Raw genomic sequence first — 26,937 nt, 5'->3', positions numbered from 1 at the left:
TATGAATTTATTTAGCATTGTACATTGAAGCTGAAACAGTGGACCTTGTTAGGGTCACGTGCAATTACATTATTATAGATCAACATTCCTATAACAGTTAATATTACATTAAATGCCCAATTTATTATTTCTGTTTCCTAATTTTATACATGAGGAAGTTTCATACTGACAGGAGTTAAAACTCAAAGACGGTCAAAGAAATCCATGCTTTCTGCTTTCCAGACCATAACCCTGCCCCATGCTCCAAAACCCCACCCAGAATAAAACACTAGAACTGCGCATGCAAGGCGTTCGCGACAAACACAGCCTGAAATAAAATTGCAGCAATCGAAAGTAAAGGTTGAATATGGAGAAACTAAATTGTCAGGGAATTATATGTTTTAATATCCTTGTGTTTTATTCTATCAAGTCTGTTCATTTTTAAAAGGATTTTAGTTTAAATTGCAAATGACCACATTTGGAAAATTTGTTTGGTAGGGATTTCATGAGCCCGCAATATAGGAAACAGAATTAATTTCTCTAGCAATCCAGTCATTAACACAGCATATGCACAGCATATTCCATTATTTCAAATAGGCTGAATAACTTCTGGAAAACATTTTCCCTTGATGTTAGTTTTAATCACTTTTAAATAAAATGTTTAACAAATTGCTGTGACAGAAATGGAATGGAATGATTTAACTTTATACTTAGCTCCATTAAACTTTGAAATTTTTTAAATGGGTAGTGAAATTACTGTATAAGGTCTCAAACTGAGGACCGCGTCTCTGCGGGGCTGTAGCAGGATGTTCTGGCCTATATTAATATGTGTAAAAGTCACCAAGGCAGCCTTACATAAGCAAATAACTTGCATCATTGCTAATAATCTCAACAAAGCTCTGATAGGTCCAACGTTTGCTCCCACAAATTGGTGGAGAGTCCATCATTAAATACTGTGCTGAGATTATACACCATAATAATCCTCCTCTGGTTGTGTATTATGGGAGAATCTCAGCACAGCACATGATGTTGGAATGTCATGCTCGTTAGTTTAGACAGCTGCAGGCAGCCAATGAGATAAGCATTTGAAAGTTTTTTACCAGTGCAGATGCCTGAGCTGCCATTTCAAATTAAAGTGTTGTAAAGAGCCTGAGATATGCTCTCACATTGCTGGTGTTGAAGCGATTAGAGCAGATAGAAAGAAGGGGTGCACAGGGGACCTGAGTCTGTGGCTGCATGGTGGAGGGAGTTCAGCAAAAACAATTTGAGAACCTCTGTATCTATGTTGTTAACAGCTAGTTTAGTAACTGAAAAAATAAAGACCATACTTCTCACTACAGTATTTTAAACATGAACCAACTAGATATCTCTGCTTTATACACTGAAACAGTGAATAATTGCTGTGCCATTTGAAATGAATGCCCAGATTAACTGCATTCTGATGACATGTAATATTTGCATGTTAGAATTCATTCAGTGATAACCATTGATGCACTGAGAGTTAGATAAAATACTAAGAAGGTTCAATCCATCCCGAGAAGTTCATTGATCTCCCAAAGCAAAAATGAAGGTGGAGGAGCTTGCCCTCCTCATCTTAACCAGTCCTGGTCAGACTATACTTTTGTTGTAGCATAAGGCTGTTTGGACAGAACAGAGTTAAAGTGGGACTTGGGAAACAGTACTGTCCACATGATGGTAGACTGTGTGTAGCAGAGTCTGGAAAGAGCCAGCTTGGAGACAGCACCCATGCAGGGCAGTACCTTGGAGATGTATATAGTTATGAGTTACCAATAAACGGTTTATGTTCAACCATACAAGCCTCCATACCTCTTAGTGAGACACCAAACAATTTTACAACATGGTGACAGTGAAGGATGGACCTCGAAATCCCAGAGAAGTTGGAGAAAGAACCCGGACTCTCAAAGCATGAAGAAGCAAAGAAGCTGCAGTCTAACCTGTGAGAAGTCCGCTTAAATTGAAAACATAGTTGGAGATCACCTAAAAAGAAGCTCCATTGCAAACATGGAGACTGAAGGACTCCACCTAGGCACGCGGAGATCCATTGCCAGACCTGATCGAACGCAGAGTCAGGGGACCTGGCTAGAGCACAAAAGGCTGAGCAAAATTCAAAAATAAAGGAAGAAAGGCTGAAAGGCAGCAGAAGAATCCACTGTGCAGATGGAAAACCAGATCTGAGTGAACACAGAATCAAGGGACCTAGCCACATCACAAAAGTCTGAACAAAATTCAAAAAAAACAATAAAACCTGAAAGTCAGATGAATAATCCACTGTGCAGATGAAAAGAACCTGAGTGAATGCAGAGTCAAGGGACCTAGATAAATCACAAAAAGAGTGAGCAAAATACAGTTTAAAAAAAAAAATCTGAAATTACCTTTTAAAATAGGCAGCTGTCAGGATCAGCAGTAGCATTCCAGAGCACAGCTGCAAAAGAACTGCAGCAACAGGTCCACGGCCAACATTATAAGATGCGATGGCCAAGCTTAACGGAAAAATAGAAAGATTTTAAAACTGAAGGCAAGCTTAAAATTCGCCTTCCAGTTTGTTTCTCTGATTTAAAAATCCAGTAGCTGGCCCAAATAGCTTGTTTTGACGTTTCCTGGAGAATCGATTACTTTAAAGAATTGAGCCTGTGATTGCAAAGGGAAATTGCACTGAAAGCCAACAAGCACAGGAAGATCAAAGAAGAGAAAAAGAACTGCAGCTGCGCAGCCATCTTGAAGAGAAAAATAATTTAAAGAGGTACTCGCCTGTTACAAAAAACGGCCACAAATAGTAAATTAAAACTACCAGACCAATTTAGACAAAGGCAAGGGCCAAGCCAGACCCAAACTTGGGTGTCTTAGAGAAGAAAAATTTTAGATTACAGGAGCACATCAGGATTAAGCAAAAAATCAGCATAAGTACAAGTTAATATGTTTTTGTACTAAGACAAACTAAGATTAAGAAAAAGGCCAACATTTTTCTGTCAGCAATTTGGAGGCAGGGCGTGCTCGCCGACGAGAAAATGACGCAGGATGACCTCGGGAGGAACCCCCGATGTCATCCCAGTCCATTTAAATTTTTAGGAAGGCGGGCGGGCAGTGAAATCAGCTGTTCGCCTGCCGACCTGTCAGTGGCCAATTGAGGCCATTGACATGATCATTAAGCTCATTAAAAGACCTGCCCATCCAACCTTAAGGCTGGCAGGCAGGCCAGGAGCCCCAGCGGGCTTCTATAAAAAGATAAAACCTCATCCACTGGTGGGATGAGGTTTCATCTCAGTTTTGAAAAAGTTTGTTAAAGTTTCACTCATATTTATTAACATGTCCCATCTCATGTGACAGTGTCAGATGAAGGGGACTTGTTAATAATGTTTGTCCTTCTCTATTTTTAAATTTTTTTAAACATTCAGTGCTCTCCCTGAGAAAGCACTTAGTCTCAGGGAGCAGCGTGCGCTCTTGAAAGAGCGCAGTTTGACAGATGGGGAATCCCTCCACCCGCTGCCTCAATTGGCCCTCCCACGTAAAATGGTGGCCAGTGAAGGAGTTTGGCTGCCTGCCTGCCACTGAGCCAGTGGGGCCCGAACGCCCACCAAGGTCAAAATTCTGGCCAAAGAATTTTTCCAGCATTTTCAGTTTTTGTTTCACATTTTCATACTTGTTTGGTGTATTTGCGGCTGAATGGATGAAGTAATTTTAAAACAAGGCATGGATGAATCCTCAACCACATTTGGTGAAGTATTAAAGGCCTTTGACCTGTACTTTAAACTCCAAGTTGTAGAGAGCGCAGACCTTAAATAAAGTCTAGAATACCCCCAGTAATCTACAAGAGGGGTAATAGGAGACCCTAGGATAAGGGAGACAGGAGACCCCAGGCCGAGGGAGACAATACCTAAGCAAAATGCTGGTTGGCTGCAGATCATATCAGTGCAATAAAATGCATGAGCTAGAAGAGTTTAGTGCAGAAGAAAGGAGAGACTGAGAAGGAGCCGAAAGGCTTAAAAATAGAACCTTTTGAAAATGCTGACACGTTACCCAAACTGCAACAGCAGTTGGCAGTGCAAAACAAGTTGCTGGCTATGAATGAAGGAAAGCTATTTGAGGTAACCCAAAAGAAACAAAACCTGCAAAAAGAAAATGAAGCCATTCCATAGGAAAATATTCGTATCATGTTGAGTGGAAAAACTCAACCAGAAGTACAGCCAGGCACAACAGCAGACAGAAAAGGTACTCAAAGTTGCTGCCCTGAAAGTCTCTTTGAAGAATCAATCTGTAACCCTGGAAAACAGGGGGAGTTTAAAAAGATGTTGCATACTACTTCAGAAAAACCTGCATTGGAACTATCAGTAGTGACAAAGCAGTGCACTGAAGTGCAGCATTAGTTGGCAAGAGGTCAACAAGAAAAGAAACAGTTGAAAGAACAGCTAATCATCCTTCAAGATCAAATTCAAAAAGAGCACATGACCCTTCAGCAGCAGGAAGAAATGAAGACTGTCTTGAAGAGCAGAATAAAAGAACAGAAAAATCTCAAGGAGACTCTACTGAATTATAAGAAAACTCAAGGCAAAGCAATTGAGCTTCGCAAAGAAAAGGAAAATCTGTTGGAGGACCTTCATGCACTACAAGAATCCCTCAGGTCAAAGTTTGTTCCTCTGGAAAATTACGAAGAGAAGCAAAATTAATTTAATGTCACTGAACAAACCTAAGAACCATTTGGCAGAGACTCAGCAATGTTCAATATTCTCAGAGGAAGCCAGGAAAGAAAGCGACTGAAGAGCTGAAGAATCAGCTGAATGGAAAAATGGAGGCACTGAAAGGAAAAACCACTAAATGTTCCAAGCTCCGAGTGGATAATGAAGGCATGAGTAGCACAATTACTGAAACAAATTAAGACTTCACCAGAGACAGACCTGGCCAACGGTGAAACCGAAATAAAGGACAAGGACAAAGCTTTGCTGCAGACAGAGAAAGAAGACAGAAATAAGATCATAAAATGCAAATCCAAAGCTGAAGCTAAAGGAACTAGAAAAAAGAAGCACTAGATGCCTCAAATGTACTGAGAATCATTGAGTTGTTGAAAAATGAAATGGCTGAAATGAAAATCAAGAACCTAGCATGTCAAAAAAATGCTGAACAGTTGCAAGAGAAAATAGAAGTTCTCACACAGGATCATGAAGAGTCTCAGAAACAATTAGCAGAAGTAAAATTACAGAATGTGAGCTTGAAGGATAGCACACAGGAATTAAACAATGCTAAGGGAAAACGGTTCAATGTGGAAAACGATTCAATGCAGAAAACTAACGTTCACGGACGAAAGATGAGTTCACCAATGAAAAATTAGAACTTGATGAACTTCAAGTATCAGAAGTATCTATTACGTATAGTGAAAAACAGAAACACAAGAGTACTAGAATTTCAACACCAAACCGACAAAGTCTACCCAAAACAACTGAAATTACCATTCCTTCAAACATGACAGAACGAGATCTGGAAGAATTGTCAAGGCTGCAGACTGTCTGAATTTGTTAAGTCAGAGATTTGAAGGGGGTTGCAGGAGAAGGGGTAGCAAGTAAAGAAGATTGTATTGTAAATATATTTGGATAAGGACTTGGGGGGAGGTGTAGTAAAAGGGTGTTCAGGCAAAGCAAGGGTTAGTGTGGGACTAAGGACAGAGTACCGCCCACATATTGATGTAGAGAGCCACATGATGGTAGACTGTGTGTAGCAGAGTCTGGAAGAAGCCAGCATAGAGACAGCATCTTGGAGAGGTATATAGTTATGAGTTATCAATAAAAGGTTTATATTCAACTACATATACCTCCAGACTTGGCAACCTGACAACATTAGCAAGGAGTTTTCTTGAGATATATTGTGTGTCTTGGTATAAAGGCTTCTCTCTAATAATCTTAACTAATTGAAAAGTAAAAATGTCTAACTAAATGTAATTGATTTTAAAGGTCTGTTTAGTAAATATGAGAAAATTCAAACAGGTGAAGGTCCAAATGTGGGCAGCATTTCTGATATGAAGCTTCCGTTGGGACAAACTGTCTTTTATTCTTTCATATTTCTCTAAGTCAGTTTTCAGCATAATGAAGCCCTACAAGATTAAAAGCGCAGAGATCAAACCACTTTAAAAACCTACAGTTGATGTCCCAACAGTGCTGAGGTTTGGCAGATTCCCAGCATCTATTTAATAGCAAGAGAAGAAGACTGAAGCCTCTGATGTCAATTATTCTGCCCTCAACTAAAGCAACTTCCCAGTGTACCTGCCACTAAATAATGATGGCTTATCCATAATTCATTTCTTCGTTCTGCTATACCTTTTCACTGTAATTCTTATGCAATGCCATAGTCTGTTAAAGCTTAATGTGCCTTTTTTGGTTTTTACATGCTTGTACAAGTGCCTCAGTTCAAACCCATCTAGCAATCTGTAGTATAACAATTCCTCAAAATGTGGCACATTCTCTTTTTGTTGTTGAAAGCTGGAGTATTGTATATTAATTTCATCATCAAATATTACAAAATATATTGCTCCTCCTTTTTTTCAAAATCTGTAATTGAATACAGTTTAGCTGCTAACAGCTTAGACTGGTCAATAGTTAACCCAACTATGTGTGAATGGGTACTAGCTTTTAGATGCCTGATGTTATCGCCAGGGTACAAATTCTACCAGTTCAAAGGCTCAGCTCGCTATTTTACAAAGATAAACTCACAGTTGAGGTTCTTACTAACTGCAGTCATGCTCCTTGCTGAAGAACTGGACACTGGTCATCAGGCATACACAACAAATGCAAGAATTTGCATTTTGAGCATAGTTACAATATGATTTGAGATCCCATTGCTGGTGTTTGTTTATTATTGTGAAATTCATTGAGATTTCAGTAAAATCAATTGGAAGCATAGATGGAGCTTAGGCATCTTAGCACACAGCTGGTCCTGTAAATTACATATTTTTCTTACTTTTGTGTGTATTATATCTATTGCAGTGGCAAGAAATGTGCAGTCAGAGCTATGATCCCGATGCCTTCAGCATGTGATTGTTGTGGATTCTTGAAATGAATTGGCAGTCAGTTACAGGTCAAATTGCAAATCAGAACACTGGCTTTGATTGGCAGGTCAATTAAAAATTTGCAAGAGATTGTGAAGCAGGCGTGTTCTTAAGGACAGGGAGCTGAAATATAAAGCATTGCAAGATTGTTCAGTACTTGTCTGAAAGAGACACAAATACAGGAGATAGAATTGATCCCAATTCTAAGAATTGTTGTTTAACAACTTTCAACATTTCTGTATTTGTACCTAGTTTGGAGCTAGTCAACTATTTTCTCTTTGTCTTAAATTACTTATCCACAATCTGCTGCATCTGTTGAAAGATGAAGTCAGGCTGGCTGAGCCGGACCTGGAATTTGATCATGGATGAAGACTGGCCCAGTCACTTTGGTGGAGTAAACCTGCCTACAATTTGCTGCATTTAATAAGTGTTACCGAGAAGCTTTGCAGAAAGCAACACGCGAAAGTGGTACAGTGATTCTGTGGTGACACACAGTATCGAAAAGACTTTTAGAATGTCAGGAAGAAACCAAAATTTGTCACACACAAACACTAAACAAAAGGCATTTCATTTAAAATAAATAAATAAATGCAGATTGAAATAATGTAAATATCCTATGGTGTGAATGCAGCCATATGGATTGATGATTAAACAAGTGGAAAAAAAAAACTGTACGCATGATTCACCCCTTTCCATTTGATAGTCACTTAAAGTCATAGAGTTCTAAGGATTGTTCACTAACATCCATCCAGTATCACAAGCATGTGTTGGTGCGGCAACCTGATTTTAATAAGCTCACCTTCAACTGTTTGATATTTTCGGTATCTGCACTGGGATATCATAAAGCTGACTCTGTAATAGAAAGTATTATTCTGCAAGAAGTATTATAAAAGACAGATTTAATTACTAAAAAGAAAGGGTCATTGAGCCTATTAAACTAGCTACTTCCATAGAATATTTACAACCTACCCTATCATGGACTCTGTCTCACCTATAAATCTCATGAGGTAAAACTGCAAAAATACTTCCTCTTCAAGTGTAATCAAATAAATATTTATCCATTCTCATATCTGTGTAGGATTGTTGTCTCTCTGACAGTCAGAATGCATTATTTCCTCAATAAAACTTACTTCTTTGTGTCCATTGGCTTCCTTACAATCCCTGTACAGTTTAAAAAACCATTCTTCTTACAACATAGCATATGCTGCTGAATAAATTGTACAGTAGTGCCACATGCACTGTGAAAGTCAGTGCCCTAATGCCCACAAGCCAATTTATGGTTAAGACAAATAATCCAATTGCTATTTGCTCATTTGCTATAGTATTAGCTATAGAATACATAGTATTCATTTAAGTTTTGCCCTGTGTTGGACCCCAGAAGGCATTTACTCACATGTGGTCTTTGAGAGCTACAAGGTGTTGTTGGGGGTGGTGGGCGGGGGTAAGGTGGGTCCAGGTTACAGATTGTTTCAGTGCAATTGCCCGGTATAACATGGACTTTCAGCCAGGATTAGCTTTATGTATCAGTTTTTGTTTTCAAAAGCCCCTCCAGAGTGGGACTGCGACAAAACAATCCAGATGTTATTTTAACTCCCAACAACAGTTATTTAATCCCAGGCAGCCATGGGTTCTGCAACTGCCTACTTGGCATGTCATTGAGTATTGCCTGTGCTATCGAATAGAAAGCATGTTCTTTTCAGCTCTTTAGCAGCATTTCTTGCGTTGTGATAGAGATCAGGCAATAAGATCTCAGGAAGTGAAATTGACAGCACTGTGGACCGGTTAGGAACTCTGGGGCTAACAGAGAGTCATCAATTTCAAAGAACATCCATTAATCAGTTGTCACCTAGAGGAGGGAATGGAGTGGAAGGGGGTGAGATAGTGGTAGACTGCTGTGAATAAAAGCTGCAGCCGTAACAGAATGACTCATCATGACGAACAGGACCAACCCATTTCTCGGCATGATATCAGCCATGAATTGCAATAAACAGATATAATAGAGTTTCATAAAGATCTTTTATCACAAAATCTGTAGCTTTGTAACAACTCCCTTATTGTATTGAATTTATTTTAGCATTTAGAAGTTCAGACATACAGTGTGGCAACTCTACTGATATATATCATCGTGAATTGGTCCGGTTTCTTGTACATACCAATAGGTACTTATCCATAGGGTTCTTTCCTGGACCATCACTAATAGGTATTCACCCATAAAGTTCTTCTTGTGGCATCACTAATAAATGGGTTTAGAATTTGCATGGCGATCTCCTAATCCTTCACTGTATGTTTGGTGTAGATCTTTCTGGATCCCATCAAAAAACAACGCTGTTTCTTTGAGGTTTATCCTGATTTTCTGTTAATGATAAGGAGGAAAATCAGGGAAATTCATACAAAAATTCCAGGTCCAAGTCTCTCAATTTTAGGTCCAATATTATTTATTATTCACTCATGGGATGTGGATGTCGCAGGCAATGCCAACATTTATTGTCCATCCCTAATTGTCCTTGAGAAGGTGGTGGTGAGCTGCCTTCTTGAACCACTGCAGTCCTTGAGATGTAGCTACACCCACACTGTTGTTAGGGAGGTGGCCCCTGAGAGCTCCAAGGCTGGTGGTGGTGGAGGGAGCAGTGTTGCAGATTGTTCAGGGCTGCCACTGTGTTACAGTGCAATTGTCTTTCAGAATATGGACTTGCAGCCAGGATTAGCTTTATGTATCAGTTTTTGTTTCCCTTCCTAACAGCAGTGTGGGTGTACCTACATCTCAAGGACTGCAGCAGTTCAAGAAGCCAGCTCATCGTTCCATGTTCACCCTCCTCTGCCCTGTCTAATTCCACCTTCTCCTCCACCACCCCAGACAGCTTCACCTCCCCTCCTACAACACCTCCACTTGCCCCCACCCACTCCAGCTGCTCCCTGATCTCACAACTCCCCAAGTCTAATAATTTTAAGCCTTAAATTTAGTAGTTGTGAAGATATGACAGAATATACTGAATTCTCCATTACAAAAATAACTAATTTTGATAGCCTTCTGTCTGAGTACTCCAAGTACCTTTCACAAAACTTAAGTAAAGTTTATTCATAGTTAGACGCATTGCTGCAAGTTTAGCCCTTAATATACTTCTAAAAATGCTGAAAGATTAAAAAGTAAAATACTGAAATATCACAGTAACTTTTAAAGCAATGATCTAAAATTTTGGATTCATAGATGTACGATATAAAATGTAAAATAACTTAACCCAGCTAGTTTACTGCATCTTCCAGGTTATATTTCACAAACTGCTTCTTTTTCAGCCAGATCTGGCTGTTTCTTGTTCTTTGCTAACCCAAATTGTTAACTACAATTGTTAATTACAAATTTGTTAACTACAATTGTTAAATCAGGAATTGATTCAGTTTCAGTTACTCTATGATTTATACACTTCATTATTATATTTGACTTTGCAATTACTGCTCAAAGTTGTGGGTGACTATTTTAATGATTGGACAACTGTTATATCTGTATATGATTTTTCTGAATAATTCCATGCAATTATATACTTTTCATTGAAAAATCATAATTGGTATTGTTAGTACCTTTTTATATTTCTTTATGATCCAGTTGAGATTAAGCTGTTAATTTTATTCTTGTGAAATGGGTGACTACAATAATTACCGATACTGAGTCTCTCAAAATGGTGGCATGCCTCCTTAAACTACTACTTCCACAATGGTGCTGGGAGGAAATTCTGGGATTTTGATCCCGAGATTAAGGAATGACAATAAATGTCCAAGTAAGACAGTGTATAACTTGGAAATGAAGGGGCAGAATTTTACGCCGATCGGGCGGATGTAAAATCAGGCAAGATGATGTCGGGTGAGCGTCCTGACATCATCCTGCGCTCATGCAATATTTTGGTCGGCAGGTACACATAGATGCTGGAGCCACGCTGGCCATTAAATAAGAGGCCAGTTAGGCCATTAAAAAAGCAATTGACGCTGATTTTATGTTGCCCATGCAATTTCGAGCTCGTTGCATGGGCAAAACGGGCAGGCGGCCAGCCAACAATTTGCGAAACCTCATCCACGGGCAGGGTAAACGTGTCAGCAGCATTGCCAGTGTGAGTAGTGAGGAGTTTGGTAGATAGTTTGCCGCTGGTGAGTTATTGGTACTTGGCAGCTTCATCTCTGTTCAGGGCTACATTCTTAATATTTCCAAGCTTCATTTCAGGTCTCCTTGGTGTCTCCAGAGTCCTTGGAGGATTCAGATCATGTGGACCCTTCCAGATATCAGACAGCCTTCTATAACCCTGGTAATGGGGATTATGGTCTCTGCTGGAGGCACCTCCTCTGAGGAGGAAGAAAGGGGCAGAAGGGAAGAGGAGGCCAGGTGTCCCAATGCAGCTTGCATGGTGGGGGACCTGTGGAAAGAGAGGCGCAGGCATGAGGGGCGCAGGGCCAGCAGTCCAAGGTGTTGGGGGCTGCAGAAGACGCCACTATCCTGCTGCCAGGATTTACAGGTGGTGATGCAGCTAGCTCAATATGTCCAAGGTGCAATGCTGAAGGAGGCCCTGCCTCTCAAGGGAGAGCATGACCTCCATTTGTCAGATGATTGGGCTTGAGATCACCTCCAACTATGTGGGTGGACACCCCATGCCAGTGGCTCTGAAGGTTACAGTGGCCCTCAACTTCGGCTCTTTCCAGGGCTCAGTGGGGAATCTGTGTGGAGTGTCCCAATCAGCTGTCCATGGTTGCGTCAAGTTGGTGACAGAAGCTCTATTCAGGCGGGTATTGACTTTCATTCATTTCCATATGGACGAGGCTTGCCAGGCTGAGCGAGTTAGAGGCTTTGCAGTGATTGCTGTGTTCCCCTGCTTCCAGGGTGCATTTGACTGTGCACATGTGGCCATCAAGGCGTCAGTGGGTCAGCCAGGTGCCTTTGTTAACAGGAAGGGATTCCACTCCAGAATGTCCAGTGACCATCGGATGCATATTCTGCAAGTCTGTGCAAGGTACCCTGGCACCTTCCATGATGTGTACATCTTGAGGTGCTCCCAGGTGCCGAGGCTCTTCAGTGCTCCAGCCTGACTGGACAGTTGGCTGCTAGGTGACAAGGGCTATCCCTTGAAAAGGTTGCTTATGACACCTCTCTGCCACCCAAGAACAAAAGCAGAGCAGTGGTATAATAGGAACCATGCCTCCACAAGAGCAGTGGTAGAGAGGACCATAGGTCTTCTGAAGGTTCACTTCCAATGCCTGGACCTTTCAGAGGGAGCACTACAATACCCCCCAGAGCGGGTGTCACTGATAGTGGTCGCGTACTGCGCTCTCCATAATCTGGCACTGGCAAGAGGGGACCCACTCGAGGAAGAGGATGTTGACACAGCTGCACAGGCCACAGTTGATGAATCCAGTAGTGAGTCGGAAGAGGAGCATGGTGAGGAGAATGCTGAGGGTGTGGAGGCAGACCTCAGTAACCTCCAGGGAGGCAGGGGCACCAGGGACGTCTTGATCTAATGGTCCTTCAGCTAGGCTGCCAAATATGTGCTACCACCTGCCAGGGCTGCCGCCTCCATCCCAGATGTCTGAAATGACGCTTTCCTTCGACCCCAAAATCCACTCAGTGCTTGTGCAATAAGGTTTAGAGCCGCCCATGTCCAGCATTACATACTGGCGTACCCTACACCACATTAAATAAAAAAGGTGAAGCATACTCAGGCCATTACGACGAAAGAAAATTTATCTCATTTTGACAGTCCAAACAAATTAACAGAGCCTTCCCTGGGCTTCAACCCCAGTCCAGTACACATAAACAAAACATTGCACAACAGAATATCACCCATGACCAGTCCTTCTTGTGCTCATGGTGCCTAAACTCACGTTTGTGTGTGCTATGTCTTGGTGCTCCCTCCTCGCTGGCAGCAGCATTGGAGACAGTCTGCTGCCCTGTTGGCCTTGATTACTTTGGCGGTTGCCCTCTGGCCAGTGGAGAATGTGGTGGCCTCGCCTGGGAGGGAGCAGTCAATGCCATGGCTGGCATCTCGCCAGTTGCCGCAGCTTCATTGGATGCCACGGTCACTGGTAAAGGGGCAGAGGAGCTGCTGCTGTCATCCAAAGTGCCCTGAGAGGAGCCTGCAGAGATGACAGGCAGCTCATGCGCCAACATGAGGTCGCTCTGGACTCCCTGCTCGTCTTTGATGGATGGGCACCTAGCTGGGATACTGGGTACCTCATCCATCTCCCACACTGACAGCGACCACCTGAGGTCAGTGCCTGTGTGGGGGCTTGTATGCCCGAGCATGTCCCAAGGAACCCCTGATTCTGTTCCTGGAGTTGCTTCTCCATGAGGGTCAATGAAATGCTGATGCTCCGCATGGACTCCTCCATAACAGAGACCATGACACACATACCCTCATGGTTCTCCGCTGGATCCTCCCGCACATCTCACTGGACATCTAGCATCTGCCGCCTAATGGATGACTCCAGAGGCTTATCATCTGCCTTTGACTCAGCATCGTTCTGGTCTCCAGCAGCCCTCCGATTGCTGACGCCTTGGACACTCTCGGCCTCCGCCTGCACCTCAAGTGAGTATGAAGTGCCCACACCACTGTGCACCGACGTTCTAGCCGCCGATCTAATGCCCACCAAGGTGCTGTTCTCTGCTCTGGTGCCTGGCTCAGAGAAGCAGGTGTGACGCAGGTGCATCTGGAGCCTGGAGGTCCTCTGGCGTCGTGTGGATTTTTGGGGCCCTGCAATTGGGTGCATCATGGCAAATCTAAGGGAGAACAATAACATGTCATTAGTTTAATTCATCACACTGTCACTGTGCATGCCAGGCATCCTGGTGAGACCATGGAGATCTGCATCATGGTGCCATCGTCTTTCAATGATCCATGGGGAATCCGGTTTTGAGGCTCCCTTCAATGATGAGACTACACAAGAATGTTTGCACCATCTTAAACTCTCACCTCTATGCACTGCCCTCTTACCTAGGTCTGACTTCCCAGCCTATCCGCTGCCGGTTGACCAAGGTGCATGGCATCTCTCCAGTTCCAACATGTCCTGTTCGTACCTTGTGAGGATTAGGTTTTGGGGGTGTCTGCCGGTCCATGAACTTTCAATGTTGTTATGGGCAGTCTTCTTTTGAAAGGACAGAGAAGCATGGATTAGTCTACTTGCAGTGCCGTTGCAGCCTGGCCAACCTCATTAGAGGAGCATCTTTCAGGGCACATCTGAGTTATGGCCCTCAAGCCGCAAGGCACTTAGCCCAAGCAGCTAGGACTTACCCCCTTAGTCAGCTCTGGTGTCATTGGCACACAGACCCTAACACCCCTGAGCTCCATGGGGTGGGGGCACGGTCAGATCTTAACACCTCAACACACTGATCCATGCCAACACGGTACTCATCCTTCCTGAGCACAGCAGGTCGTTAAAGCTCTTGCGGCACTGGACCCAGGTGCATCGCACAACATCATGGCTGCTGACCAGTGTTGCCATCTCCTCCCAAGCTCTCCTTGTAAAGTGCAGTGGCCTCCTCCTTCCATCCCTGGGAACAAGGGTGTCCCTCCTGGCAGCCACCTCCTCCAGGAGGACTGCAAGGCACTCATCAGAAAACCGGGGGGGATGGGGGGAGTGCCCACCCGAACTGCCTGTCTTCTGCAGCTGCACTTGAAGCCATAATTTCCTGTTGACAACATTGAAGATTTCTTCGTCACTGGCAGCCTTCCAGTAGCTGACTGTGCCAATTTTAAACTGGCCGCTGGATTGTCATTAGATCCAGTGGCCAACAGGTCCACCCCTTCCCGATCATTGGGGAGCCGCCATTCCCGCCAGGCTCAGGGGCCGATCGCAGGCAGCGGCAACTTTTCCAGCCGCTCACAGGCCTGCCGATTGTGCCTGCTCCTGACCTCAAAATTCTGCCCATGTTGCTGCTCATAAATAGATTGATGTTGGCAAGTGCAAGGTTTGGAGATACTCTTGAAGAAAACTTGGTGATTCACTACAGTGCTTCACATAGATCACATACAGTGCAGTCACAGTGCACTGGTGGTGGAATTCAGAGACAAAGGTGCCAATCAAATGGACTAATCTGTTTTCGATGATATTGAGTTTCTTGAATGCTATGGCTGCACTCATCCAGGTGAGCGGTAAGTGTTTCATCACACCCTTGGGCTGAACCTGGTAGCCAATGGAAAGGAATTGAGGGGTTAGGAGGACAACCACTGATCTGTGCACTTTGCTGTTATGCCATGTGTTAATATGGCTCGTCCAGTTATGTTTGGGATTTGTGGTGACCCACCCAGGATATTGACGGTGAGGGTCTTAGTGATGGTGTATATTTGAAGATCAAGAGAGATGTTTGGGCCTTTCTGTTGGAGATGGTCATTCTCTGGCACAAGTGGTGCAATATGTACCATGTAATTTGCTGTCCCAAGTCTGCATGGTGTTCAATTCCTGCAGTAGGCTGTATCGTTATATATGTCATATTATGAATGGTGATGGACCTATAATTATTTGCCTCTGTGTATCTTTCTTTCAGTACAACTTTACGCCATCTGCAAACTTACTGTAAACACTTTAAATATTATTTAGGAATATGATGAACAACAAGACATTCCACAATTAATCCCTGGGACAATCATCTGCTCATAGCTGTCTGATCAACCCTACAAGCATTGACCACAACTATTAATTTTTGTTACTTAGTGAATTTATTTGCCTGATTAACAGTTTCTCCCTTATCAAAAAAAGTTTTATTTTTAGCTGGGTTAACAGAACATGAAGTGCCTTCAGCAAGTCACGGTACATAACACTCATCACATTACCATTATCGTCCTGTTGTATCCTCAAAGAAATGAAAAATTCCATAAAATTTTAGATTTTTGTTGGACTGAAATTGTTTGCTTTACACTTTGAATCATTGTTTCATAATAAACTTTAATATTTTCCCTGCAACTGACGTCAGTACAACAGACCAATAATGACCAAGGTGGTGCTTTAGACCTTTACTTCTAACCTTATTTCCTTGAGTGTTCTTGAAAACATTTATCTGATCCTGTTGGTGTTTGAACATTGAACAATTCTGGTTCTTAACAATAATTAATTTATATTACTCCATTTATATGGCTGCATCTTTAATTAGAAGAAAAATGTATAAATTTCTATTATATTTTTTATTTTTCACAACATGGTGCTGACCTACTTTCAAGACCTTAGGCCTTTGGCCTCAAAGCAAGGGCATATCAAAGATAGAGAGAAAACACAAGGGCTATAATTGTCCCAGATTTGCACTAGGCGCAGTATTGGGCGGGTAAAACAATGTTTTACCTGCCAGCCGCAATGGCGGCTTTTCATGCCATATCGTCCCAAACCCACTGTATTAGTTATACATTCCTAGGAAACTCACCATTTCCATGGCGGGCAGGCTGTCATTCGCCCGCCATGCCATATTCAAAGTACAGCCGCACACGCACATCAGTGCTTCCAGCCCACAACTATTGCAGGGAAGACATCCACAAAAGGCAAAAAGATTGCAGCCCCCAGGTTTAATGACGTGTCACTGGAATGCCTTTTGGATGCCGTGGAGACCCGCCATGGTGTCCTCTACCCCCGCTCTGGCCACAGGATGGGCAGTAGCATCACCAATCCAGCATAGTAGACAGTGGCAGCAGTGATCTGCACAAATGCCCTGCAAGAGGACAGCCGCCCAGTGCCACTACAGGATGAATGGCCTCATCCATTCTGCCAGGTTAACTCACTCTTCTCACCACTCTCAACTAACATACTCACAAACACACCACATGTCCACAGAGATCTCACACCTCAAGGGACAACACCAGAACTCTCATACCCTCACATCTACATCAGGCTCATACCCTCTCGAGCTAGCGTCCTCATCCTGTCCATGGCTCCGCTCACCACACTAACATTCCATGCAGTTCCATGTGTCCTGTTCACAATCTCTCCATCTGTTTTCATGCCGGAGAAGCCTGCTCACATTGGCAGGGAGAGGTCCCAGAACTGGGGTGGAGTGGCCCACATTAGGCCCCTCACTCACTTTGAGGAGTGTGCCATCACGCTGAATGGTGAGGATGTGGACCCTGCCTGGGGCGACGGTGGGGTCGGCAGCGATCACCCACCTGAGGATCCTGCAGCATATCATCCCTCCCTCAGCGCAACTGTGAGGGCATTCTCTCCTGCTTCTGACTCTGCTGCCATGCACTATGATCTCTACTTTGGTTCACGTGGAGCCCTGTCAACGAACTAGCACTCTCAGTCAGCCAGTCCCTCAGCTCCATCCAAGTCCTCCTCGGCAGCCAAGAGGACACCTCCTCCAGTGAAAAGGTGGAAATAAGCAGCCCATAAGACCTGTCACAGTGCTTACCCACACCCACTACCAACACAGAGACACACACCTCAGTAGGACCTAGATCTAGAGCAGGTTCGGATTCACAATCTGGTGGTCATCGCAGGGACACATGTCCGCAGCAGGAGGAGGCAGGTTCAGCCAAGCTCTCCAGCATTCGGAGGACTGCTGGGGAAGAGGCATCTGTGAGGCCCGAGTCAGATGATGAACCTCTGGATTTGGCCTTCCAACTCATCCTGGAGAGTCAGCAGAAGGCGGGGGAAACATTATGCAGAGCTGTTGAAAGTCATCAACAGAGTGGCATGAGAGTCAGAGGAGTGCATCCACCATCTTTTTGATGCAGTAGTGGCCACATAGAGGTCTCCAGGGGAGGATGGCAGACCCCGTGGAGACCCTGATTCAGCAGAACGCAGAGGTATGTGCAGACCTGCACTCCATCATGGGAGCCATGGGTGAGTTCCTGTAGTGGCAACACGGGAGGGAAATGGGGCACCTCAACGTCCCTCTGGGTGCTCCTTCCCCTCAATGAGTCAGGCCAGGGCCCTCGGGCACCTAAACGATGGAGGAGCAGGAGCTGGACACCCCTGGGTCATCCACTCAGGAACCTCAAAGGCTGTCCTCTTCCCCCTTTGCCTGTGAGCCTCATCCTCTCTCACCACAGAAGGAGCAGCTGGCCCACGAGTGATTCTGGGAGGAAAAGTGTGTATGGCAGAGCCTTTCGGAGATTTGTGCAAGCACGTGGATCCTTCATGTATCACATTTACTTCAATGTCCTGATCATCTTGAATGCTGCCTGCTGGGGTTCGCTTTCAGTTGTCCATCTGAGCTGACCTGCATCTCCGCCTCTCCAGTGATCACACTCCCATGCAACACCTGATCTTCCCCACCAGCTCTGCCATTTCAGTTTCGATTTGAACAGCATGGTCTGGATTTGCTTTGTCGTCAGCTCCCCTGCCTTTTTCCCTCCCCCAGTCACCCAATTCCTTTCCCCCATCACAGTTGCCCCGCCCCCAACCCACCATCATCACCTTCTACCTTCCTTCCGTGACCTACCAGCCGCGACCCTTTTCCTTCAGGGATGTGCAGGTGAGCATACACGTTCCCTTCCTTCCCGAAAATCCCACCCACGTCCATATTAACCTCCAGACCTTCTCCTTCCCACCTGCAAATCCCCTACCCTCCAGACCCCTTCCCTCTTCACACCACTTCCCCCTTCGCACCCCTTCCCCCCAGAACCCTTCCCTCTTCGAACCCCTTCTCTTCTGGAACACGTCCCTCCCCACCACCCCCCCCCACCCCCCAACCCCCCGCATCCTCCACTTCATCGTCCCCCCCTTCCTTCTCCATCCAGCCTCACTTCTTCCTCCAACCTTACTCCTTCCCCCTTCCCTACTCCTTCCTCCACTCTTACTTCCTCCCCTCTTCACACTCCTTCCTCTCTCCGGATTCCCTCCCCTCTCCATGCTCCTTTCTCCCCCTGGACTCCCTCCCCTCTCTGCACTTCCTCCTCCCCCAAGATTCTCTCCCCTCTCCACACTCCCTTCTACCATGGACCCCTCTTTGCACTCCTTCCCCTCTCCACGCTCCTTCCCTTACACCTTCCAACCCCTTAAACCTACCTCCCCAGTTGCTGTCTTCTCCCCCATTATCCCCATACTCCCTCCCCCACTCCCAATCTCCCACCCAACACCTTTGCTCCCCCCTCTTCATCCCCCTGACACCTGCATTCCCCCCCCTCTCAAACTCACCACCCCGACACCTTCATTCCCCCCCCTCCCAACCTCACCCCCAACACCTGTTTCTCTCCCTCGACCATCACCGTTGTGATCATCAACGGTGATTAGCCAACTCCCATGAGCTGCTTCACAGCAGAGCCGTGTCCATGAGAATCCACCCAGCGTGCCATGGATGTTGCTCCAGTGTGCCGTTGCTGTTGAGCTCCAGCATCTCCTAATCCTTGGATGTCTGCAATTTGAGCAAGGCCCTGCCAGGTAAGCCCCAGGTTCTGCACATCACACTTGTCAAGATGTGTTCTACACCAGCGTGTATTCCTGCCAACGTGGGCGGATGGTGAGGGGTTGGAGAGATGAGTCTGGTGGGATGGCCTTGTAATTATATGCTGATGTATTACAATGAGGTTCCTGATATCCAATGGTGGGGACGTGGCCCACCAACAACGGGCAGAGCGGACAATCGCAAACTAGTTTCACGACGTCATAAAACCAATTTTTGCCTTCTCCCTGTATTGTCCACTCATACCACTGAACACACCCGCGCCAGCGGGCACCGATGATTCTGCCCAAGAAGAGGAAATCCTGAGCCAGCAACTCATCCTAATGTCATATTTGCAACAGACCATTTTGGCATAGATCAGCCTTAGCAATCACCTATGTACCCACCAGAACCCTACCAAACACCCCAGATGAAAACATGGTCATCTTTGCCTTGAAGGATCCACAAGATTATTTCTCTTACACTAGATAGCCTGTCTTCTCTCCTGGTTTATGGCATATTTTCTAATGTTTCAGTTATTGCCTTGGAATGTCTCCTAGATATCAATTATTGTCTCTGTAATCCACTGAAGATAACAAACTATTTTACACCTAGTACATGTACTTGCTGTTATGATGAAACAATGTCAGCAGAAATGTTGCAGGCTATATGACTCCATTGAAATTGGTGTTTTGTCTCAAACTGCATAACATCTCCATTGTGTTGTATGACACCTACACAGTCCCAATGTCTTTGTTTTCTAGAAATTGGACAACATGTCATTTGTAAAAAAGATTGCTAAGTGTTTCCTTCTTTATTTCAGATTAGTCGCATTCTGCGGAAGGGAGGACGCTTTATTTCCATCACATTTGCACAGCCTCATTTTCGGAAGCAGCTTTATGCCAAAAGAGATTACAGGTGGTCCATCAAACACCAAACCTATGGAACTGATTTCCATTATCATTTCTATACCATGACCAAAGGAGAAAACCTGTCTTCTGGTGATCAGGAACTAGAAGATAAATATTTACAGAGAGCAGAGCCCAAGGTCACAGCTTATCTCCAAATCAGTGAGGATGAAGACTACCTGAATAACATTGAATTTTAATTAGCAAATGAATTCCAGGAAAGGATGTGTACAATCCAATATCTAAGCAAATAGAGCATTACCAATGGGAAATTCACATTTGGTACACAGTAAAAAAAACTAGTTTGAGGAGCTCTGACCTGGCATGGCATAATACGAGGTTCTTAACCAGGGTGGGCACAGCCCCCAAGGGATCTGCCAAAAATAATTAATGTGTAGAATGCAGAATAGAATAGCTTGAGTCTTTCTCTCTCTCTCACACACATACTATTGAATATTTATTTTACTATCAAAGTTACATTTTCCGAGTTTTGAAAAACTCTTTGACAAGGTATTTGGGTCGGCAGGAAATCGGAGTGAGTGACTTAGGTGGGCAGGGAAGCAGTGCACAAGTGATGTGGGCTGGTGTGTGTGCCCCAGGATTTGCACTGCTCCTCAACCATTTGTTTTAGTCTCACAATTTGGACTCCCAAGCTCTTGTTTATGTTTTTATTTTTATTTTTCTTCCACCTTATAAGATTGTATCACCTTGTCTATAACAGCCTCCTCTTCAACCTATATTCTAATATGGTGAATTCTTTTATCACCCAATTCACTTCATTGTAAACTTTTTGGGACTATATATCGCTTTTTCTTCACTGGGCCTCCTTTCCTAACAACATTGTGGGTGTACCTACCCCACATGGATTGCAGTGATTCAAGAAGGTGGCTCACCTCTACCTTCCCAAGAGCATTAGGAATGAGCAATAAATGCTGGCCTTGTCAATAATATTCACATCCCATAAACAAATAAATAAAATCTACAGACTGTATTTCAACACATTCAAAACCATTGCCTGTGCCTTATCCCACACCAAGTCACTTACCAATGTCTTCAATAATTTACAATGGCTCCTGTCTCCCCAACCCCTTGTTTAAAATTCTCATTCCCATGTTTAAATCACTTCATGCCCAACATCCGTCTCCATCTCTGGAAATCATGGGTCAAAATGAGCAGAGGTGCACAAGAGACCGAGTTGGAGGAATACATAACACTTGATAGATTGTAAAGCTGGAGAATGATGCACAGATAAGAAAGAGCAAGTCTGTGAAAGGATTTAAAAACAAGGATGAGAATTTTATGTTTGAGGTGTTGGGAGACGCACTCAATATAGGCCAGAAATCACAGAGTGATGAATGAGAACACAATGTGGGGTAGGACGAAGTTCTGAACTGAAGGGCCACATGAAGTTTTCAAAGGCCTGCCAAAAATAACTACGGAATGTGTAAAATGCAAGCCTTGCAAAATCCACCTACATATCTCTAATTTTAAGTGCTCACTTGAGAGTCATGTGTGTTTGATTCAGCCAATGACCAGTAACTGAATTTTGCCACTCTCACAGACCCAAAAATTCTTGCAGTTATAACACGTTACTACACCTCTTACACAAACCTCACCCTGGTGTCTGTGCTCTCACATGAGCCAAGTTCTAAAACAGAATGTACCATTCATGTTAGATTAAAGGACTACATAGAATACATAGCACCAAAGCAAGTTGTTCAATCAAGCCAATCCATCCCTGTGTTTATACTCCACTCAAGCCTCCTCTAAATATCAGCATGACCTTCAATTCCTTCTCCCTCATATGCTTATCTGGCTTCCACTTGAATGCATCTCTATGGTTCACCTCAACTATGCCTTGTGGTACTGAATTCTATATCCTCACCACTCCCTGGGTAAAGAATTTTCTTCTGAATTCTGAATTTGATTCCATGGTGACTATCTTATATTGATGCCCTCTAGTTTTGCTCATCCCCTCAAGTCGAAATACTTTCTGTAGCTTATCGAAGAGAATTTTTCAAGAGAAAAGAGGCCCAGCTTTTTCATCCTTCCCTAATCTTTATAAACTCACAGTTCAAGTATCATCCTTGCAAATCTTTTATGCACCCTCTTAAGTGCCTCTGTATACTTTTTTTAAGCTATGGTGGCCAGAACTATAAACTGTATTCCAAATTCAATCTAAGGTGCGATGTAAATTTAGCATGTCTTATTTACTTCTCACTCCTATCCCTCTAGAAATAAATCCTAGTGCTTGATTTGGCTTTTTCATGGCCTTAATAGCTTGCATTGCTACTCTTAGTGATTAATGTATTTGTACTCTCAAATCCTTTTGCTTCTCTACCCCATTCTGATTTTTATTTTTCAAGTAATATGTGACCCCTTTATTTTTCTTACCACGAAGTAATACCTCACACTTATCTGTGTTGAAATTCATTTGCCAATTATATGCACATTCTGCAAGTTTATTAATGTTCTTGTAATTTGTTACAGTTCATCCCCCCACAAATTTTGTGTCATCCACCAGTTTGATATTTTTGATTCTAAAGTATAAACCATTAACATAAATGTGAACAGCACTGGTCCCAGAATGAATTTATGGAACGTCACTTCCCACTTTCAGAATAAATACTCTTTTCTTTTTGCAGCTTTCCATTCTGCTACTTGTACCTTGACTCCGCCTACTCTGACCTTATTTGTTAATGATGTTTTGAAAATCTAGATAAATTACATTTAATGCATTACTATTATCTGCTCTCTCTGGTGCCTATTCAAAGAACTTAATGAAGCTGGTCAAGCAAGACTTTCCAGGCAGGTGCCTGCTGGCATTGGACATACTTGGTGGCATGAGCGGACAATATGGCATGAAGGCCAGAAATCGGTTTCACAATGTCGTGAAACCAGCTTGCAACCATCCACTCAGCCCACCAGGAACCTCATTGTGATATATCTGCATATCATTATGAGGCCAGCCTGCCAGAATCAATTCCCCCATTGAATCCTCCGCCAATTGCACACCAATGCCGAACATGTCTTGACAAGTGTGACGTGTAGAAGTCAGCACTTGACACCAGGCCTTGCTGACATTTTTTTTTATTTGCTTGTGGGATGTGGGTGTCACTGGCTAGCATTTATTGCCTATCCCATTTTTAAGAGTCAGCCACTTTACTGTGGGCCTGGAGTCACATGTCAGTCAGAGTCCAGGTGAGGATGGCAGATTTCCTTCCCTAAAGGGCATTAGTGAACCCGATGGGTTTTTTAACGACAATCAACAATGGTTTCATGGTCATCATTAGACTTTTAATTCCAGATTTTTATTGAATTCAAATTCCATCATCTGCAGTGGTGGGATTCAAACCCAGGGCCCCAGAGCATTACCCTGGGTCTCTGGAATACTAGGCCAGTGAGAATACCACTTATGCCACCGCCTCCCCCGCCATCACAGACATCTGAGGAGCAGAAGATGCTAGAGCCCAAAAGCAACAGCAGACTGGAGGAGTGTCCTTGGCATGTTGGCTGGAGTCTCATGGACATGGCTCTGCTGCGAAGCAGCTCACAGAAGTTGGAAAGTCACTGTTTAGGGACTGCTCAAAATGGATGATGGTGCAGCTGTGTTTGGGAGAGGAAGATGTACCGGGAGGATGAGAGAGGAACACCTCGGATTGACTAGGAAAGGAAAGAAAGGGGGAGGGGGGCCGGAAACGAAAGTGTCAGGGGATTGAGCTTGGGGGGGAATGAGGGTGTCGCGGGGGAAAGTTGGGAAAGGGGAAGGGTGTAATGGGAGAGAAGATGGCAACTGAGTGGGTAGGGATAAGGGGGGTGGAAGGTGTAAAGGAAGGAGTTAGGAGAGGCGAAGGAGTGAGGAGAGGGGAAGGAGTCTGGGAGAAGAAGGAGTGCGGAGAGAGGAGGGATTAAGGGTGGAGGAAGAAGTAAAGATTGAGGAAAGAGTCGTGAAGGGGGAAAGAGGAATAAATAAGGGTATCTGAACGAGTCAGGAAAGGGGAAGGAGTAAGGCTGGAGGTAAAAGTAAGGCTGGAGGAAAGATTCGTGAGGGGGGAAGGACTAAGGGTGACGGAAGAAATAAGGGTGTCTGATGGTCAGGAAGAGGGAAGGACTAAGCAGGGGATGGGGGGAGGGGGTGGGAGTCGGGGTGGAGAAGGGGTTCCAAGTGGGGAAGGGGTCCAAAGGTGGTAAGGGGTTCCAAGGTGGGAGGGGATATCCAGGTAAATGTGCAAGAGAGGGTTCTGATGAGTCCATGACTACCCCCTGGGGAGCAAACTGAGGGTGGGCATGGTACAAGAGAATGGTGAGAATGACCGAACGCAGAGTGAGGCGTTAAGGTGGGAGGGTGAGAGTTCGATGGTAGTGATGGAAGGGACAGCGAGGATGATTGGTGGGGTCTTGGAGGCAGACACGGACCCAGGGGGTGGGAAGGAGGAGGTAGGGGAGGTGAATGTGGATGGGGGTGAGATTTTCAGGAAGGAAGGGAACGTGCATGTTCACCTGGACATCCCGGAGGGAAAAGGGCTGTGGCTAGTAGGTCATGAAGGGGAGGTGGAAGGTGATGCCAGGGGGATCAACAGTGATGGGGAAAATGAAATGGGTGACTGGGGGAGGGGAAAGAACAGGGGAGCGAATGGAAAACTGAATCACCGCAATGCTGTTTAAATCAAAATTGAAATGAGAGTTGTGGGCACGATCAGGTGCTACATGGGAGTGTGATCAGTGGGTGGGTGGAGATGCAGATCAACTCAGATGGACAACTGAAAGCGAACCCCAGCAGGTAGCATTGAAAATACTCAGGACATTGAGGTGTATGATACGGGAAGGATCTGTGTGCATGGGAGAATGCTTGCACGAGGCTCCGAAAGGCCCTGCCACACACACTTCTCCCTCCAGAAACACTCATTGGCCAGCTCCACCCTCTGCAGTGACAGAAGACGAGGTTGAGGGGCTCACAGGCAAAGTGGACTCGGAGGGAGAGGACAGCTTCTGAGATTCCTGTGTGAATGTCCCAGAGGTGTCCAGCTGCTGTTCCTCCTCCCTTGCAGTGCCCGAGTGCCCCAGCCTGACTCCTCGAGGGGAAGGAGCACCTGGAGGGACATCGAGGTGCCCCGTTTCCCTCTCGCATTGCCACTGCAGGAACTCACCGATGGCTCCCGTGATGGAGTGCAGGTCTGCTCACATCCCCACTTCCTACTGGACCAGGGCCTCCATGGTGACCGCCAGCCTCCCCATGGAGACCTCTGTATGCACACATGTGGGCATCACTTCATCAGCGAGCACTCCTCCGACTCTTGAGCCATTCTGTTAAGGGCTTCCAACAGCTCTGCGTGATGTTCCCATGCCTTCTGCTGACTCTCCAGGATGAGTTGGAAGGCCAAATCCAGAGGTTCGTCATCTGACTCGGACCTCACAGATGCCTCTTTCTGAGTGCCAGGCTGAACCTGCCTCCTCCTGCTGCAGACATGTGTCCGTGCAGTGACCACCAGATTGTGAACATGAGCTTGTTCTAGAGCTAGGCCCAACCAGGGTGTATGTCTCTGCACTGGTGGAGGGTGTGGGTAAGCGCTGTGATGGGTTGTCCAGGATGCTTATTTCCAGCTCTTCACCTACTCTTCAATGGAGGAGGTGTCCACTTGGCTGGAGATGAGGACCTGGATGGAGTTGAGGGACTGGCTGGCCGAGGGTGTCGGTCACTTGGCAGAGCTCCCTTGAGCAAAAGTAGAGATAATTAGTGCATGGCAGCAGAGTCAAAAGCAGGAGAGAGAGCGCTCACATTTGCATTGAGAGGGATGATGTGCAAGGATCCTCACAATGGTGTTTACCGCTGACCTCACCATCATCGTGGACCAGGTCCACGTCCTCACCAGTCAGTGCGGTGGCATGCTCCTCAAAGTAATGAGAGGCCTAATACGGACCATTCCACCCCTGTTCTGGGACCTCTCCCTGCTGATGTGAGGAGACTTCTCCTGCATGAAAACAGGCAGAGAGAGTATGATCAGGACACGTGGCACTGCCTGGAATGTTTATGTGGTGAGCAGAGCCATGGATGGGTTAAGGACGCAAGCTCCAGAGGATATGAGCTTGATGGAGATGTGAGGGTGTGTGTGAGAGTTAGTCGTGTTGTCCCTTGAGGTGTGAGATCCCTGTGGTTGTCTTGATGGGTTTGAGAGTGTGTGATTTGAGAGTTATGATTTTTCTTCAGTATTTATTTCTTCAAGTAGAGATAACATCGGAAAATGAGATTAGGAATGATATAATTCACATTTAAAATAAAAAAGGAGAGGTATTAAATAAACTAATCAAACTCATAGAACAAAACTGAGAGTGACTGGATGAGACAGCAGCATTTTTCAGGGCATTGGCGCTGACCACTGCTGCCACCGCCTCCCCTGCTGAGTTGGTGATGCCACTGCCCCTCCTGCTTCCAGAGCGGCAGGCCTGCAAGGCGTCCAAAAGGCACTCGAGAGACTCGCCACTAAACCAGGGGGCAGCTGCAGTATTTTTGCCTGTGTTCTGTGCAGCAGTCCGGGGCTGGGAGCCCAGAGACGTGTGCACACATCTGCACTTTAAATGTGGTACCTGGCATGATGAAACGGTGAGGTGATGGTGTGGCAGGCAAATGACAGCCTGCCCGCCATCAAAATTGAGCTGTAGATCCTTGGACA

The 26,937-nt window shown here is 45.0% G+C and overlaps 1 protein-coding gene across 1 annotated transcript in view; it reads left to right on the top strand.

Annotated features, from left to right (window-relative positions):
* ece2a (endothelin converting enzyme 2a) overlaps window positions 1-23,007 on the top strand; it is a 314,068-nt gene extending 291,061 nt beyond the window's left edge. The window contains exon 3 of the mRNA XM_041174932.1: window positions 20,185-23,007. Coding sequence (XP_041030866.1) covers window positions 20,185-20,469 — 285 coding nt within the window. The 3' untranslated portion in view covers window positions 20,470-23,007. The remainder of the gene's footprint in view (window positions 1-20,184) is intronic.
* The last annotated feature ends 3,930 nt before the right edge of the window (window positions 23,008-26,937 follow it).

The sequence above is a fragment of the Carcharodon carcharias genome, chromosome 2, assembly GCF_017639515.1.
Source record: "Carcharodon carcharias isolate sCarCar2 chromosome 2, sCarCar2.pri, whole genome shotgun sequence".
NCBI lineage: Eukaryota > Metazoa > Chordata > Chondrichthyes > Lamniformes > Lamnidae > Carcharodon > Carcharodon carcharias.
This window is presented reverse-complemented; position numbering and strand designations above follow the sequence as displayed.